This window comes from Pagrus major, chromosome 19, assembly GCF_040436345.1.
Source record: "Pagrus major chromosome 19, Pma_NU_1.0".
In the NCBI taxonomy this organism is placed as follows: domain Eukaryota; kingdom Metazoa; phylum Chordata; class Actinopteri; order Spariformes; family Sparidae; genus Pagrus; species Pagrus major.
The window spans coordinates 19777210-19796859 of record NC_133233.1 but is presented as its reverse complement, the minus strand read 5'-3'; the positions used below and the strand labels follow the sequence as shown (position 1 = coordinate 19796859).

At 40.9% G+C, this 19650-nt stretch overlaps 1 protein-coding gene across 1 annotated transcript in view; it reads right to left on the bottom strand.

Annotated features, from left to right (window-relative positions):
• The window catches only part of ptprn2 (protein tyrosine phosphatase receptor type N2), a 130294-nt gene extending 111617 nt beyond the window's left edge, over positions 1 to 18677 (bottom strand). The window contains exons 1-2 of the mRNA XM_073488589.1: positions 18593 to 18677; positions 2378 to 2428 (exon numbers count right to left, since the gene is read on the bottom strand). Of these exons, the coding sequence (XP_073344690.1) occupies positions 2378 to 2428; positions 18593 to 18677 (136 nt within the window). The remainder of the gene's footprint in view (positions 1 to 2377; positions 2429 to 18592) is intronic.
• Between the last annotated feature and the right edge of the window lie 973 nt (positions 18678 to 19650).

The following is a 19650-nucleotide window of genomic DNA, read 5'->3' as shown; positions in this document are numbered from 1 at the left end:
GCAGACCTAGTTACTCCCACTCATCCTCTGTCTGTGCTGTGGCTTCTGCTCATCAGGAGTCCGATGGAGAGTGACACAGGGTGGATTGAATGTGTGTAGAGGGTTATGAAGCAGCTAAATAATGTCTCATTACTTGCATATTAGGTGCAACATTAATCCAACATTAGTCTTTCTTGCCTGTATATATTTGCCTTTATCGAGCATAGCGCCTGTAATTACATTTCAGCGTGAGAGGTATAATGTGAGCGCTGCTCCTTGGGCCAAAGCGTGGTGAAAAAAGAAAAAAGAAGAAGATGAAAAGATGTGGGAAAAGAGGCATTAAATCTCTAAAGAAGTGGCCAAAAGATAGCCTTGCATGATAGTCTAATGTAATATCCAATATCCACACCCACCACGACCCTCCTCTCTGCCTCCGGGGGTTTTTCTGTCGAGGTGTCAGCAATTTCCCTCTATTAGGCTACACACGGCTCTGTACCGAGGCAGTCTGTGTAATTAAAGTCAGTTTTTTATATTTCTCCTCTGTGTTGTTTCCTCCTAAACTGGGTTAATATGGAAAAAAGGGAAGAGATCTCCAAATTTGCTTCTCGAACATGCAGCAAACCCAAAGACAGCCTCACTAATACATCTTACCCCTCTGCAGATATCTTAAAAAACCGTAGAAGATGCCACGTTCATGTTTGTATGGTAAATGTAGCTACAGCCAGCAGCTGGTTAACTTTACTTAGCGTAAAGACTAGAAAAAAGGGTTTATTTAACTAGTTTTTGCTTCTTTGTTAAGCGGTAGGGTATTCATGCTAAGCTAAGCTAACTGGCTGCTAGTTGGAGCCACGTATGAAGTCGTGACAGTAGTATCGAGCTTCTCATCTAACTTTATCTTTTAGACCCATCTCTTTACTTCAGCTTGTTAATGTTTATTTTAAGACTTCCTTTATACTTGTATTCATTATTACTGACTTTAATACTTTATTCATTCAGTTTCAATCAGTGTCATTTTTAACTCCCCCAAGGAGTTTACAAAAATCACCAAAATTGAGGTGAAAATTAAATATATTGTCGCTGAATTGTTTTCAATTGAGTTTATGTCAACAAGGATGAGCAAATTATGACTTTCTGTTTTCTTTTTTTGGATTCAGAGCTGTAATAGCCGACCTAAATTGAATATATCTTTTACTTTTTTTGGTTGTTGATTGGACAAAACAAGTAATTTGTAGATGTCACCTTGAGCTCTTTCACAAATTTCTCTCATTTTATGGACAAACATTTGAGAAATTATGAGGCAGATTAATCGTTAATGAAAATATTTGTTAGTTGGAGCCACAAGACATTGAAAAACAATGAAAAACAGGGTGTAAGTAATAAACTAGCATGAAAACAAAGTGGCATTTTATACATAACCCGCACATAACCAAAGTCAAGCCGTCACGAACACAAAACTGACATTAAATTATCGCTGACATATTAATATTAAACTGGCACTTGTCCTGCTTTTAATTTCTAGTCCCGTATGCTACTCCATGCTGTTTCCTATACTACACTGTAGGTCACATCATGTTTTACATGTGCTTCTAGTGTTCCCTTCGCTTGCTTCATCTTGTTTGTGAAACTGATTGTATGATGAATCTGCAGAAGGTAAATGAAGAGAGCAAAACTCAGTCAAACAAAACAAACAACCTCAACGCGCAGGCATTTAATCATTACGCTCTGCGGGGCCAAAAACAAACACGCGCTGGGAGAGATGGATGTGGATCCCCAGTATGCATGTAAGCATGTAACGTTATCCTGAACTGCTGCTCGTGTGTTGATACCGTCCACTACTGGAGAATACATTAACCTTTAAGTACGGCTCTGTCTTGAAGATGATCCTCGATATCGACAGGCCATCAATCCCCCTTCAAAATTAAAAGCCCGCTGTGTGATTCTGCTGAATGTCACGCTGTGAAAAGCCCCGACATTTCCCCCCTATTCATAAGGTGACATGTTGTCATGGCAACCGTTGACAGAGACACATCCATCTTTTCAAGACGAGATGGTTTTCAGTCGAGGTTGTGACCGTTCGGGGGTTCAGGGACGCCTTGACGTATGCTGTAACATCATATAAAAAGCCTTGTAGTCATTACATGATCTATTGTTTATATTGTGCTGTTTCTTACTGTTGCAGATGTTTTTTTTACTGCTTTTCTTAAACATGACTCATATGTCTTAACTGTGAGCCTGTTCTCCAATGGCCTCCTATCCTATCTATAACCCCCCCGAATGATTATAAATAGCCCGGCTGGCTTTAGAAGTGTGTTGGGTCGATGATGGTTGTGCACCACAGGGATATTGTACAATATAATGAGGTGTGGTGGGCGTACACGACTCCCCGAGTCTGACTTACCATTGACGCAGAACTCATACGGCGTACAGAGCTCGTCCTCGAACAGGCAACCTGGAGGAGAGACGGGATACATACAATTAAAATGAGCCAGTTAATGATTACTCAATGAAAAACGGCTTTGATTCTCAATTAATCATTTAAATACACAGTACGTAATTTCTACCGCCAGGTGTCTCTTAATCAAAACCAAACAAGATGTAAGTAGGCATCATGGGAGTTGTTGTCTTCGTTGTTTACCAGCTACCATTGCTAATGAAAATCCATCTTTGTGACTCCGGCAGAAACGTTTTCAACAGGATCAAGTTTTATTTGAGTTTTGTTTATCCTCGTTTGCCAACTTTCCTCCTCACTCTCAGACTCATGAATGCAACACACCGATATCTTGAATAAATCTACGGATGTTTGAACTATGGTCAAATCATTTTTAGACTTTTATCAAGCTGAATGTACAGAAAAACTACCAAATGAGCCCACTGTCACAATTTCTAAACATGTCACCGCTCTATAAAAGTACAGCTTAGTACTACATTAACTCTGGCTGTGCGCCTTGCTGCTAATGACAGAGCCATCAATCATCAATTAGTGATTAGGATCTCCTATCCTGTCTCTGACACTAATACCCCAACTCCATGGGCAACGTTTCCACATATGAATGTTGTATGAATATTAATGAACTTTAACGCTTTGGACCAGGGCTGGGTGTTCCAGACTAATAAATGAACAGATGGCAGGAGCATTATGGGTAGCTGTTCCCTGTGTTCATATTTCACACGTGGGAGTTGCAGCAAGCGGAGGACTGATTGTTCTGCTCGCCGATCTGCACAGGTGATCCACAACATGTACACGTTTCCAGGAAAATGAGTGCGGGGTACAAAGAACTCCTCTTGAAGTGTTATCTTCTGTGTTGCAGGCTGCATGAAGTGGCAACGTTCAGGGTCAAAACGAGCCCAGACAATACACCAGACCTTCAGCCAAGAAATTAACTGCTTAGAACATAAAATTTCTGTTTGTTCAATAAGCTCTTGAGAGGCTCGTATTAAAGAGTTTATGGCGTTTGCAGCGTTTGCAACACAGAAACAATCTGTAAACAACCAGGCCGAGCCTCAGACCTCTTTCTTCAAGTCTTTTATTTTTGTTCTGTCCCTCCCTCGGCTCATCAGTAGGAGTGACGTAATTGGATGCAACCCCGTGGCCCGGTGGCCTCCACGGACAGCGACGAGCAGCTCATGACCATGAATAAAGAACAGGCTGGGTAGGAGGAGGAGGCCTCTGTCAGACCTTGTTAATAATGAGAAGATAGGTGCGAGAAGTCTGCTAATCAATTCACACAGAGAGGACAGACAATCAGGACAGGTGTGTGATGAGACAGGAGCTTTTCAGATGCCAAGTTAGTTTCTTCTTTGCGGATCCATCATTAGGGTCACTATTCTGTTCTAATTATTGAAGTCTAGTCCCGCGTGAGAATTTGATTATACAGACACAATGCGCAGCCATTTTGCTTGGAAGCTGAGGGTACATTTCATGAAATTACACCTTTCGGAGATAATGGCTTCAATATGTCAGCAAAATGGCTATTTAATGATGTAGAGTGAGGCATCATAACAGAGCTGTAAGGTCACTCAGTTCTCTCTCGAAAAAAATTAAAAGGCAGAATGTTCTGAACTGACGAGAAACAACTTACTGCTCGAAATTGCTTTTCCGACAACCTGAATTTTATTTTGTACTTCAAACATGCCTCATTTCCAAAACTTTCTGCTACTGCACACTCCTTTCCATATAAATACTATAGGCACTGCATAAAACATACAATAAATCACATATTTTAACTGCTTTATGATGCACAAAGCCGATTTAATCTTTTTTTTTTTCACATTAATAAGTGAAATGAATGTATAAAATGAAAAGGGTCGCTCATAGTGACAAACCCGCAAAGAATAATCACTTGACTCTGCAGTTTCCCTCAGCGCTAAAGAGAATTTCAGCATATTTTAGCTAAAAATGTTGTTTTTAAGCACATTTACTGTTTTTCCGTTTTCATCAGAGCCATTTCCGGATGCAGCAAGCTCTAATAAACACCACCTGCACCAGCACCAAACAGCAGACAGACAAAGTTAGCAACTAGCTGGTGGACAGAGTGGAGCATTTAGCGGCTAATGACGGAGATATCTCCTTTGGGAGTTGGTGGAGACCCAAACAGAGCTGCAAGGAGAGTGAATATTTGACTTACAGTCATCAGGTGGAAAGAAACACCTCTTTAATTGTACACTACTGTAGCTCTGTATCTGCTGAAAGTGTTAATAGGTGGACACATATGCTATGTCAACTTAATAAGGTGATAATAGAGCTCAACAGTGACAATTGTTTAGGTCTGAGGACGTGTTAGTCTTTAAATTTGCTGCCCATTTAGTTTTCTATCTATTCTTGTCTGACAGAGAAGATGTTAGATTTAGCTGGAAGAGAACAACATAAATAATATAATACAAGACCAAACTTATAGCGAGCAGCCACTCGAAGCTTAAAGAGCCACCCAGTCCCTCTTGATCAAGCATCTCTCTGCTCGGCAATTAGTGTCAGTCCATTCAACTTTACCTCCTCATCACTTCCCTGCTTAATTCATTGGGTTCTCTGGGAGGCCTTGTCAGCTCTCAATATTAATTACGACCTTCCATTTAATGAAGCATCCAGCCAAGCATAGTAAGTCAGACATTGTGTGTGTGTGCGTGCATGTGTGACTGTATGCGCGTGCGTGTGTGATAGGCAGGGACAAAGGATTGATAACGCCACATCCTCTTTCTCCAACACCGTGCCAGAGATGATTAAAATGGCGGCTTTTAATTAAAATGCAATCACAGTGGATGTTGCTGATTACCTCAGGCGGAATAAAAAAAAAGGATGCTCGACTCGTCGCGGCTGAGGAAGAAAAAGAAAAAAAAAAAAGGTGTCCAGGCTATATCTTAATGAAGCATCCCCGACAAAGAGTAGCCGCTTCGTCTCATGTAATTCGAGGCGTACAAGATAATTTCACAAACAAAAACGACCTCCAAAAAAGTGCTACACTTGCTGTCGAGTGATGATGCTCTGTTGCCATGTCAACCTCAGCACGGATCAATCCCAGAGGCTCATCAACGGGAAGCTCACTGTTAGGAGAGTGAGTACAGTAAGTGGGATTTAGAGGATCAGCTGAGGTGATGTGAGTGTGCTTTTTCAGTTGATTTTTTAAACCTCAACCTGTTCGGTGTGTTATCTTTACTTTCTATCTGTTGTTTAGCATGAACCTGATCCATGAATCAATTGTACTTGACGTAAAGCACTACAGTAAAGTGAGTGATAAGCAAATCAGTCATTGGTTGTCCGACCAACAATCCAAAAAAAGCAAATATATTTAGAGAAGAAAGACAAATCTAAACATTTGAGAAGCTAAAACGAGCTAGAATTTAACATTTTGTCTTCGAAACAAATAGAATAAAACAATCATCAAAATTGCTGCTGATTAATTTTCTTTTCATCTGCTTATCAATTAATAAATGTGAAGCACATATTCGAGAATTAGCTCAGATAATTGACAGATTTTTCATTTGTTTTGATCATTTGTAATGTAAAAACGACACGCTCTCTGGTTTCAGACTCTCAAATGTGAGAATTTACAGCTTTGTCAGTTTTATATCATCATATCAACATTTTTACAGCTGTAACCATTAGTCAATTAATTAATTAGATGTCAAGTATTCAATTAATTGCTAACTATTTTGATAATTGCTTAATAGTCTTAATAAAAAAGGTACAAATTCTCTGGTTCTCAGCTTCTTTAATGCAAATATTTTCTGGTTTATTTACTCCTCTATGACAGTAAATTGAATATCTTTGGGTTGTGCGTGATCGATATTGGTTGGTTGATATTATTGGCCGATATTGGCCTATTACAGATATATCGTATCACTGTACTGTAACAAAGGTGTTTCATGACCAAATTTGGGGAATTTTCTTCTTAATATCAGCATCGTCCCCAGAAATCTAGTAGCAGTCGGGCTCTAGATAATTAAGTTGATTAAGTCTCTTGTTTCAGGTTTTCAACAAGTATTAATTTTCTGCCTTGTCAGTTTTATATCATCACAAACATCTTTTGAATCAATTAATCGTTAAAATAACTGTCAGATTAATCAATAATGAAAGTAATCGTTAGCAGCCGCACTAGCTGTGAGCTGCCTACAGGTGCTGTGAATGTGAAGCAGCTTCACCTCCCAAAATAGGCACAGTGTGACCTAATTTACAGCGTGCTGGGAGAATACAGAAGGTCAATGGATGCAGTAAGTCGGTTCACAGTTTTTGAACATGATATACTGGTAGTTAGTGGCCTGTACTCTCAGAAGACTATGAAAAAAAAAGAGATAGTAGACAGAACTCACAGTGTTTTGTCTCTTTGGCCATATGCTGTGGAGGATTTGCATTAAAACACTTGCAGAAAAAAAAACTTGAATCAATTAAAATGTGGTTTAAACATCTCCGAAGTCTTTATCCACAGCTGTGTAGCAGAGAGACACTTCCCCATGACACCCCCTGCCTGCCTTGTTACAACTAACTGCTATTAAGGGCAGCAAGTGCATCAGCTGTATAAGTAAGCAAGGATCAACACACACACACACACACACACACCAAAACAATTCACCTTCAGCTAAAACCTCGGCTACGCAGCGTGTCAGGGACATAACAGAACGGGTGTCTACCCTCTGGGAGGCGTGAAATCTGAGAGCAGCGTGTTTAAAGGGAAAGCTCATTTAAGGTCATTTATGTAAAAGCAATTATGACTGAGAGTTTCTCATTAGAAAACATTATAACCATGTTAATATCTTAGATAATCCTCCCGTGTACATTATTAAGCCATCCATGACACATCTCGGAGCAGATTTCAGCGCGCGGGAGCTGCTTGAGTCAGACTCAAACATTCGGCCGTGATTGGCTGACCTTGCCTGGAACATTAAATATTATCTCGATGTGGCCAAACCCAAGGCTGAGCAAGGAGTCAATAGACTTGATCGCTCACTTTCCCCGCACAGGTGGTTGGCCGGCGCCGGGGTACCATCTGTGATGTCTGAGGGGCCAAGGAGGATGCTGGGAGTCTGGCAGCGAGGACAGCCACTCCCTGAGCTTGCTGCAGTTTAGGACATATTTCATTCACTGTCCAGAGCCAACGACATATCATTTTTTTTATATATATATATATAATTATGGGACCAAGGACACCTTACTCATTTTTACGCACACACACACACCTGTACTGTCGGCCAAAAAAGCCATTTCAGAAAAGTGCAGCTGGTGACAACGGCAATAAAAGTGCAAGCGTATTGAAAAGGCACCGTGGCTGGAGCAGGCACAGCGACGGGAAACATCACCTGCAAGCAAATTAGCATCGGCCTGACACCATGTCCGCAGATTCAAACAGCTTGTGTCATTAAGGCGCTCTCCTGCTAAAATTAAAGATGGCTCCAAGCTTTTCTCTGCTCCAAAAGGTCTGTTCTTGTCAAAAAACTGTGCATCACATGTCAGCAATTCAGCAGCGGGGACTTTGGCACTATACTCAACGTTTTTATACATTCCTCATGAACTTTTCAGCCAAACATGACACGATTTTGCTATAAATGTGGTTCTGCGCAGCTACATTTCATGTTTCTGGGGGTGGATCAAACTGTTAACATTTTATTTTCACGCCACAAAATACCAAAGACTACATTACTGTTAAGGCTTTGATTTTAAAGATTATTTTTTGGGGCAAATTCGTCTTTATTTGATAGTGACAGATGAAGAGGCAGATAGGAAGTAAGGCAGAGAGAGAGAGGGGTATGAGGTCTCCTTCTGAAATCGAATTAGCAGTTGGCACATGGTGTAATTGTTAAGCAACCATGGCACACGAGGCTTCTTCTATATGCAAAAAAACACGTACATCAATGGAACAAATGGATATGATGTTTGTTTTTATCACAAGTAAAGAAATTTCTTCATGTATAACATTTGCCGAATTAACAAGAAGGCCCAAACAGTTACGAATTTGTCGTAAACAGTGTTTCACAGTGTTTGTAAAGTTTCTCCTAACGCAACAACTCACATAACTGTGCATTTTTTTAAGGGAGTCTGGAGACCTTCTCCACGACCTTCCAAAGAAGTTGCCTATATTGGTTACTGTTTACTGTATTTGTAAAATTTGATATGTTTTCTATATATGAGATATAGATATGTCTTCTTTCATAAATTTGGTGTAAATGATGAAATCAGTTGAACTAGTGCGTTCAAACAGCTGCTACATTTTGGAAGGACAGACGCACTTTAGACACAGAAACAGCAACAAACTGACAACTTAAGTTATTGCATTTAACGCCGAATTTACAAGAAGGCATGAATAATTTTGAATTTTTTGTAGCAAAGTTTTGCAAAGTTTCTTAATTTTCTCCTCACTCAAAAACTCTTAAAAACACTCGAATTTGTAAGGGAGTCTGGGATATTCAGCAAGTCAGCTTAGCTGAGCTGGAAGAACGGAGAAACAGCTAGCTTGCTCTGTACAAATGTAACAAAATCCACCTAACAGCACCTCTAAAACTCTCAAATTGACACATTGGTTATAAAGAATTATAATTTTTGGGTTTAAAGGGTGCTAACAGGCTGATTGTTTAACCTTTGGATAAAAAAGCTAGGCTAGCTGTTTCCAGTCTATGTGTTAAGCTAACTGGATGATGGCTGTGGCTTTCTTATATAGCATACCCAGACATGTCGTCATCTAACTATTGGCAAGAAAGCAAATTTGTGTTTTATCCAAAATGTTAAACTTCTCCTTCAAGGCAAATGTAGTGCATAGGAGAATAAATCAAAAGTTACTTAACGACATGAATAATTACTAGGAGCTAGAGGCAGGAGAGGAGTCGGGGGGCTTTGAGGTCACTTTGATTGAAGAGGGAGGCTGACATGAAACCACCTGACATCCAGAGGAGCGTAACCAAACACATTTCTCACCGACTTTCCAGAGAATTTGTCTCAGAATTCCCAGTCAGGCAGTTCACTCTCAGTCACTCAGCTGCCAGCTGCAGGCTACAGCCCAGACAACCACCATGAATTAAAGATGGCAGCGTCACTGCGGCAACAGAGGACCCAGAAATAGGTCAGCTTGACCTTTTCTCTGACCCGCGATGAATGATTCAGACATTTGATTTTCTCCCCTCTTCTGAGGTGTGATTGGGTGTTGAAGTGCAGAACCAGAGCGAGTCAAGCTGTTAAGTGTCCTCCTTCACGTGTGCTGAAGAGCAAAGAGTGAACCAACACAACCTGGCCCCGAGGGAAATCTCCAGTCCTCCATATGGAGTAAAATATTTAACTTTTATGATGCCAGTTGCACCTCATTTAAAGTGCAGGTCATCACAGCACAACTGTGTTTGAGCAATACTTCCCTGCAGATGAAAAGTGGACATACATATCAAGGTGGTACGCTCGAGTCATTCTTTGGTAATTTCATAGCAAATGAAACGTCTCACCTGCGGAGCGAAGCGCCTCTGGTTGCAGCTCGAGGGACATTTGGGTTCCCACTTTAGCATGAAACTGTATCCACACTTCTATCTGCTCAAACCGCTTCTCACTGCTAAGTGTTTGTGGCTTGGGGAGAATCCACAGACCTTTTCGAAGTCAAACACACCAGTCAGTTACGTCTCTGTCAGATACTATTCATGAAAATGAAACCGAAAATGTGCAGGCTTAGATTAACGACTCACCGCCTGTCTTCGCCGACACCGACAGCCCCATAGCTCTCACTGGCCATCTTGGAGATGTATAAGAAGCTAATTCACTACATTCTGCAACCTGTCTTACCTCTTTTAGTCTGATAAATAAGTCTCAGTCTGAAAAGGCTACCCTGTGTGTGACAGCTACTGCTCACTGCTGTAGGTGTGTGCTTTGTGCTAACTGGGTTAGCTTGTGCTTTGTGCTAACGTTAGCCACCGCATGAGTCTGTTTCTGCCAGTGGTTCTGTTCTTTGGCATGGGAGCTGTGTGCTTTGTGCTAACATTAGTTGCTACAGGAGTGCATTGCTGCCACAGAAGCTCTTTAATTGTGCTCAGGGACTGTGTGCTTTGTGCTAGACTGTTAGCGCCTGAACCATAATCTGTCACTGCAACTGCCTCTCTACTTTGTTCTTAGGTGCTGTGTGTTTTGTGCTACTGAGTTAGCTAGCTGCTGAACAACAGGCTCAGTGGCTGTGTACTGTGAGCGCATTCTTGTGCCACTAGCCTTCTTATAGCTTCAGCAATGCATCCACCTAGCCTTGTGGATGATTTTTTTCTTTTATTTTGACAGAGCATTTGACTTGATTTATCGTTTGTCGGAGTGTCGAGAGATTTTCTACAAATACAGCAAAAAATGCATCTCGAATAACTTTACCGACCCGAGCGTTAAGGTTCGGCGGGGTCCAGCAGTATTTCCAGCCAATCACACTGGCAGTTTTTAAGTAAAGCTACACACAGCTTGTTTTATTACAGCTGGGTGTGAAGTGCTGCAGACCAAATAAATTGTGGTGGATCTGAGCCAAATTCTGAGGGAAAAAATGTCACTAATGTACTTCGCAGACCACAGCAGTCATATCAATTAGTCACAAAAATAGTAAAACACCTCCCCCATTACATCTCCAGCATCTCTCCCTTGCTTTGCCTCCTCCTCTTACGTTCATTTTGTTTCCCTCCGTGCAGAGAGAAATGGTCCGGAGCATTAATCAGCATCACCCTAAGACGAAGCAGACACATTACTGCTTTAATCACAGCTGAGATAGTATAGATTAATTCTTGTGCTCAACTCGCGGCCCTTCAGAACCCTCATTACTGTGTTATTGTCCTCATTATAAATCGTGGCACTGCAACACAGAGGTGACCTTCACACTGACCCCTTTACCGAACACCATTTAATCTGAACTGAATGTAACAGTTGTGAAAAGACATAACGGGGCGGTCCAATCTTTGCTTTTATAACCCGAGGATGTTTTCACACTCTCTGTGTCACGAGGCGGTGAAGCTCAGGTATATGACGAGGTGAGAAAGTACAAGGAGCACAAGTGGGAAAACGGTTTTACCAACATAGTAGTATAAATTAATCATATTCTTAAACCTTACGAGTCCCCAAGGAGTGAAAAACCTCCACTAAAATGTAATGTAATGTTAAATTTACAGCGTAACATAAAAATATAACACAACCTTCCTCCCTTCTCTGGTGGCCCTCTTCCTCCTTGACCCAGAATATCTTCTTGGTTCACCTTGAACTGAGGCAGGGGAAAGGAACAACGAGATGGATTGCCTCGACACGTCTATTTGACACAGTTCTGACTTCCTTCCTCTCAAGAGCCGCTGACATTTGTCGGGGAAAGACACAGAAGCGCAGCCAGCCGCTTTGCTCCCACTCCCTCGTCTCAATAACCACTCAAAGCCAACACACTCCTCCGAGCATCTGTTGAGTCACAAAGAAACATCGCACTTCGTCTGTTATCACACCAGCCGTGGCAGCATCCCAAGCCAGGAATATACAGCCCTGCCTTGTGTCGTTTCTTTCCGAAATTCGGCGCTCGCGCATTAAAGGCTGCAACTTGGAAAAATGAACTTAAAAAATCTCACATTCCCCGTGAATTTGAGACGCTTCATGAATAGCTTATCAGTTTACGATTCATGTCGGATCGAGCCTCAAAACGAGGCCGCGGCAGCTGTATGTCGGTTCACTGCGGCTCGTTTACAACACTGTATGCTTATAAATTAGATTCAATTGGCATATATTACATTCAATAACAGATGATGATGAAAATCTTGATATAAGCCCAATTACACTCAGCTGCAGCTGTTGAGATTATTAATTTTAGAAAAACAGGCTTTGAAAAATAACACCAAATGTTCATTAACCATCCAGCACAGCCGTGTGCACAAAGAGGAGCTAAATAAAATCCCATCGAATAAATACTTTTCCATTTATTTGGATGAGTCAAAGCTTTTTACTGAATTCAAGAAAAGCTCCAAAGTGTCAATAAAGTCTGAAGTGAGGGCCCGGCGCTGGTTGCTTCAAGCTGACCCTATACCAGCTCTGTCAAGATGACTCAGACGTCCTGAGAGATAAGAAAAATGCTCTGCGACCTTCACTGAGAGCCAGAGACACCACAGCCGGGTCATATTAGTTTTGGCAGTCCTATTAGCTTTTATCCTTGGATCGTTTTTTTTACTTTAATTATGATTCGGTTTCTGAGGGCATTCAAGCAGAGTTTCAGAAATTGAGTTTTTATTATTCATAAATGTCTCTGCTTTTATAGACTCATATACAGCCTGAGTCACGGCGAGGAATGTGTTGCTTTGTGTTGGTGTGAAAGCATATTGATTTGAGTTCTGAATGGACATATTGTGTGTTTAGACAGTTGATTCAAGGTTTTTTGGCATTGTGAGGGCTCCAGTGATGACAATGTTGGACTATTTTGGTCCAGGCTGACGTATCTCAACAACTACCACAAGGAATAGCATGATATTTAATTATTTTAATGGTCGTCAGAGGATGAATCCTATTGACTCTGGTAATCATACGATTATTCCTCCTGTGCCACCACGATATTTGCATTAGTCGTTTTGAGTTAAATGTCTCAACTTGGATGGATTGACCCCCACAGGCTTAATTGTAAGAACTCTGAGGATCGTGCCAAAACTAGGACAAAATTTGATTTTGTCCAATTCTTTGGTTTATGGCCAAGTACCTACAAAACCATAATGTCTGAAATGAAATAATAAATGACCTCGTTCCAGACATCTATAAATCTATAAAAACCACAGAGTCAGCAGCTGGAGAAACTGCTTTTACTCCGTGCACTCTACTCAACCTGGATACCCGGACTAAAATGTAGTAACTGTAAAGTAAATGTTGTAAAAGGGCAGCAGTGGGCCGTTACAGCGTCTAATCTGCTTGATCCAAAGAGGAAGAAGAGTAAATAGTATGCAATTCCCATACTGCCGGTTTCATACGAAGGTTTCCGAACGTACCAAAAACCTCATATGCTGTTGTAGCGTACTAAACAGCAGGTTAGGGTTAGCCAGGGGCTGACCTTTGGCTAATGCTAGTAAACATGCTAAGATAACATCAACCGAGTCGTTCATGTCGGAGGTTTCGGCTCTCTAAGGACATTGACAAGCTGCAGGTGTGCTAACGTTAGCTGCTGTCAGGCTATCAAAAACGGTACACTCTTAAGGTATACTTTATGATTGACTAGGTGTTTCCTCGGGTTAGAAGTGTCGCCCTGGTCAACTTTGCATTTTGCACTACAAACCTGCTGAAACACTTGGTCAAAAATAACATATACTCTAAAAGCAGAGAGTGTACTGTTGTTGAGCTCAAAACCGCTTTACTGCAGCTAGCTAGCTAGCTAGCTAATCAGAAAATGCTGAATATCGCCCCTATAATCGGCCAGGGGCGATAATCATGCTAAACATGCTAAACAACAACATTGTGAGCGCATTAGCATCATGAAGTTAGCACTGCTGTACCTCACGTAGCTGCTAGCATGACTGTAGACTCACATTCCCTATTATTATGACACTAAACGTGAGGCTTACTCATGATTTGTCTTCCTATACAGTGTATGGATTTGATGCGAAGCACAGTTATAGTTATCTCTCATAGCTCCCTCCTTTCACATAAATTCGCTAGGTGTAGCATTGTCTTATGTCAACTATAGGAAGCTTGCTCCCAGGATGAAGCACATAGAAATTAAGTGGACCCCTGGGACGGACGGGGAGTGTCCCAGCAACTCAGGAAATAATAAGACGACACACACGTATAGGATGAAAACAAACCACTTGTCCGACCTCCCTTGGATACAATATACCGTACAGCACCGTGTTTCTAATCCACACGGTTGTAAAACATCCATTCTCATATCGCACCACATTTCAATCCTTCTCAGATGATTTACAACCACTATAAGATATTTGATATCTCCACTCAGTCCAGATATCTATGGGATGACAGAGGCCTGTGGCAAAATAGATAGAGCTCAGAAGCCCATGAATCAAATCTAACTTGTCTGAGTATATCAGGCGATGGCTGCTGATAGAAGCCGTAATGAAAAGACCCAGCAGCACAGCTTTAAAGGACATCGTCCCCATGTACATATTGGAGATAACCTACCATGTCACATATCTCCATCCATCAATAACACTCCCTTAATATGAGTGTAAAAGATGCCTGGTGGGTTTAGGTGAGGTGAGACAGGATCTTTTAAAGCCTAACGCAAATCCTACACGCGGATTTATCGAGTCGATCAATATGGCGTGATTAAGGCCTGAAGATTCTTCATTTTCATGCCGTCTCACTTTTGAAAAAAAAAAAATGTTACACTCAGTCTGATCTTTGTGTTCCTGCTAGATTTGTGAAGGTGTTATCAGAATTGGGCTCAACACCTCGAGTTGGAGTGATATTTCCATTCTTCCATTAAATCCCAAATCCTGAATTTATGTTTTATTTCTCTATTTTAGTCGGTTCAACAAACTTTTCCTGAAAGTACATTTACCCTGCTAACAAAAACATGACCTTCCTGCTGAACAGTGGCCTGTACGGTTAGCAAACGATGGGGTTTTTCACTGGTTGTTATTGGGATTCAGGACACTGCCAAACCTCTGCAAACAGAAAAGAGGCGCCGAACTGAATTTTTAACAACAGGCCTGATAGCAACACTGATTGCAAGGCGCTGGAGTGTTAATGCACAACAAAATCAATTTCTGCAGATTTTCCATTGGCAGGACTCTCCTCAGTAGTAAATGAATTCATTATTCAGATTCTCTTCTTCCTAACACTGTGTAAACAGGACATTAACCTTCTTGCACTCTTAGCGGAAAAGAAGCCAATCCTGAATTCAATTCCATCCTTATTTCCTCTTTCATTAATAGAAATTAAACAGCCTTCCGCAGTATACTTTACGACATAATTAATGTGTAACAGTTTCGTTAACATTGTCAAAAGCCTCCCACTGGTACAAACAACACCCTTTGGCCAATTCTCAAGCATGCTGTTGAATTATGCCTCACTTGAAGGCTCAAAAGCTGGTTTAGTGAGTCAGTTCAGTGGGAAAAAGTGAAGGAAAAGTACGACGCGATAACTACACCCGTGACCTCTCCAGTTCATTGAAAGACGAGCGCGTCATCCTGGAAGAGATGGCAAAGATTTTCATGTTGAAGGATGAAGGTGGACAGCGTGTCTGTATTTCACTGCAGTTTATGTCGTCCTGTAAAGCATCTGTGAGTGAATCTAAACGACACGAGGCAGATGTGACCTTTACTGTACTGTAACAGATCTAAATGTTGTAATGCCTTCGTTTGGCTGCTTAGGTGAGTACTATAGAACTTACATAAGACCTATAAATGCACATGCTCTGCCTGCGGTCGAAAAAACCCCAAAACACTATAAACATAGAAGAAAATAAACGTATTTTGATCAATTACGGTCAACATTAAAAGGGATTTAACACATCTCTGTTTTGCCATCTGTCTACGATCCATATTTACTGAAATATATGATCAATTAATCTACAATTTAATACATTGAAATGTGTGTTTTAAAGGGTAGATTAACAACAACCAAAGCACTTTATTCTAGTAAAGTCACAAGCCCAGATGGCAGATACAGACAGGCTTCTCAGCTTATAGCTAACGTTAGCAAGAGTTTAGCTGAGTTTTCATCTCCATCATGATTGGATTTATGTATTTAACTTTTCACACATAGACAGCCTGTGCTTTAATTTAAAGCCTAACCAAATGTTGGCTATTTTGATTATTTGAGCTATATACCATATTTCATATAGGATTAAATGTGTATCTGTTTTGCTAGGTGTGTCCCTGTCCATCCACGTGCTAAAACACTGAAATCAGTTAATGAAAAGTGCTTTAAAAATACAGTTTACTAAATTAATTCAAAATGATTTAAATATGATTTAAAGGTAGCGTTAGCCTAACCAAACCAAGCAACTATACAGTCAAAGGCTGATATGGCAGGCTAGTTACTGTTAGCAAGTCGCTCAGCTCTCTTGTCCACTTTGTTAAAAAAACAACCGTTAGCTATTTTGACAGCGTAGTTCCTTGGGATTAAATGTACCTCTGTTTCGCTAATACATACACAGCACTATACAAATATGGTTTGATAAATAAATTCAAAATGCAAGAGATTTAAATATGATTTAAAGGTTACGTTAGCTTCATCAAAGCGAGCCACTTCACTCAAAAGCTGTAAGGGCAGTTGAGCTAGTTACCATTAGCAAGAGCTGGGGGCTTAACCTCCATCATGACTGGATTTAGCTACTTCCTCATTAGTTATATGGATTGAGAAATTAAATTACCAACGTGTCGGCTCATCAAAATGAATATTTTTCACTATATACTACAGTTAAGGAAAAGTATGTCAATAAACTTTAATCCTTAGCAAAGGCTAGCCCTGGCTATCTCCCCCTGCTACAGCAGCTTACACCTCGTATATCTCCCCCATGATATTTCCTGCTGTAGCGTTAGCTTTCTAGTTGTGTCTCTGAGGAGGTTAGATGATGTAATGACAAAAATGATACATTTCTACAGCATCGTTCTTACCGTAGTTAGGCCTACTGTGTTTTGGCTTTGTAGAAAAGTAGCGAAGAGCTTGAACTGCTTCTTATACATTAACTACTTCAGAAGTGCCAGAGATGACACTTGTTCTCAGGCACTGTGAGTTCAAAAGGGGCAGATGTTTGCACGGAGCCGGCTTCACACCACTGTTTAAATCTCACAGCAGTTCATTTAATAATCAGAGCGTGCAGTTGCAGACTTATTTCTCCCTGTCTGGCTTTCACAGGCTCTCAGACAAGCGAGGACATGCACACCCACAAACACACAGCACACTCTGGCTGTCTCCCACACAAACACACCCACCCACATATTAATATGCACTCTGTTTATTACATGAAGTACATATATATATATATATTTATATATAGGCTGCTACATCACGCCGACACACCTTGATTTAAAGCTTTCCACTGACACGGCGTAATGCGCAGTGGGACTCATTAAAAACAATAAGCACCCCTAACTCCCAGCCACAGTCTGACGATGGAGACGTCTTCCACACACAGAGAAAAACATACTGAGAATTCAATGAGAGAAAAGCACCCGGGGAATAAGCACTGACTCATTCACAAGTATTCTGGGCATAAATTAGACAACTCGCAGGGAGAAAAACCTCCTTTTATGAAATATAGGGGGAAAAAATGAGAAGATACACAGCGGATGGTTTAGATTAAGAAGGGACGGACGTCCTCTTGCTCTAAATATAAAGAATATGATGCAGCTGGATGTCTGTATGAATCACCACAGAGCACAGTGCCAGCCCGAAACCTATATTTACCTCCTGCTCATTATAAGTTAAACTGTCATGTGTTTGTCTGGATGATTGAAGGTGTAAACCTTGTAGGTAGATGAGAAAAACACACCTGAAGCAGCGAGTCTGAGATCCTCTAATCTATTTCTAACTTCACACACAATCATCACTATCGCCTCTCTCTCTAATATGCCATACTTTGGACATGTGCCATGTTTTTTCTTTTTTTCTCTTAAATTACTGAGGCAGGCCTGGAAGAACAAATCAAGGGTAATGAAAATACAAAGCGGGCCAAGTCTGGAAATGAAACAGGCCTGTATGAAAGATGAGGAGGCATAGGATATCATTAAATATTTAACTGGATTTAAAATTGCATGCTCCTTAGGGGGCATGTGTTGAGTAATTCTTATACAGGGGCGTCCATATGAAATCATTATTTTTGTTGTGTGTGTCTGCAAAAGTGGCCCACAGTGCATTATTATTATTATTATTATTATTATTATTATTGTTGTTGTTGTTGTTAATGAATCCAGCAGGATAAGAGTTCATGATATAGGTAATGAGCATCTCATCCATCAGGCCTGACACATTATGTAACTTTTCCCTGCTGGATGTTCAGATCTCATGCAAATAAGACGCACAAACACATGTTTTTTTTGGAGACATGCACTTGCAAATACTCTGATAAATGACTGTACAGAATAACTTTTGCAAAGGGACCAAGACCAAGACGGAGACAGCTGGATTTAAGCACCACAGAGGGGAATAAAAACACCTGGAGAAGAAGAAGAAGAAGAAGAGGGTGGAAATAATAATCAAATGGATTTAAAATATTCTTACCAAATTTTCTGTCAGCGAGAGCAGGTGAGGAATAGAGGCTGACAGCCAATGCAGCGAAGAGGATGGGACAGCACACTGAATCCATACCGCTCCTGCCTGAGGTCTGCTTCACCAGCGCTACTAATCCATCGCGCACCTCCCGCTAAAACTGCATGTTTGACGCAAACTCAGGTTGGTCGAGCCGCACGGATGAGACTCGGACTTAGAGAGGCATGTTTGAGGAAGGAAAAGCAACGGGAGGTGGGGGGGGGAAAATCGCGAAACGGCAACACAATACAGGCGTTGTTTCAGCACCACAAACAGCAACCAGCTTCACGGAGGAGCCCCTCCTAAGTTTCTGACGTCAAACACACATGGTGAGGAGGAGATGATGCGTGCAGCATGCAACAGCGCCTGGGATGAGGGATGGATGGATGGATGGAGGGATGGATGGAGGGATGGATGCAGACAGGAGAGCTGAATGATTGCTGCCCAGAAGCCATGAAGGCAGCACAAAAATCAGAGAGAAAGAAATAAAGTTCACATTGATTGATGCATCTTATTAACTTGACTGGGAAAAAAATATATTTTTGATTTATGAAGAAACAGTAAAGATGCCATCATAGGAAAAGCAAGGCTACAGAAATATATAACATTTATATTACAGCTGAGTGTGATTATCATGACGTTCTGCCTCCTCGCCACCAGGGGGCGCAGACACAGGAGGGAAATAACATTACCCGCCTAAATGATGAATGTTTAACGAGAATATTTTAATAATCTGACAGAATATCAGACCCAAAACTTCATTTTAGTATTTATTTTTTCTTCTTTTGAACACAAACATTAGTAATACTTTTCTGATAAATATATGACTAACGAGCTGCGTATGAATACCGAAATATAAAAATAATTGGCTAAAATACAAACCTCAACTCAATAAATGATCATTATAATCTTCAAGTCATATTCAAATATGCATTTTGGGGGGTTTGGGGGGCCAAAAATACAGTTGGCCCAGTGTGATCTATCCATTTGTTACGGCCCTGCTTATTATACCAACCTATACCAAGTGCAGC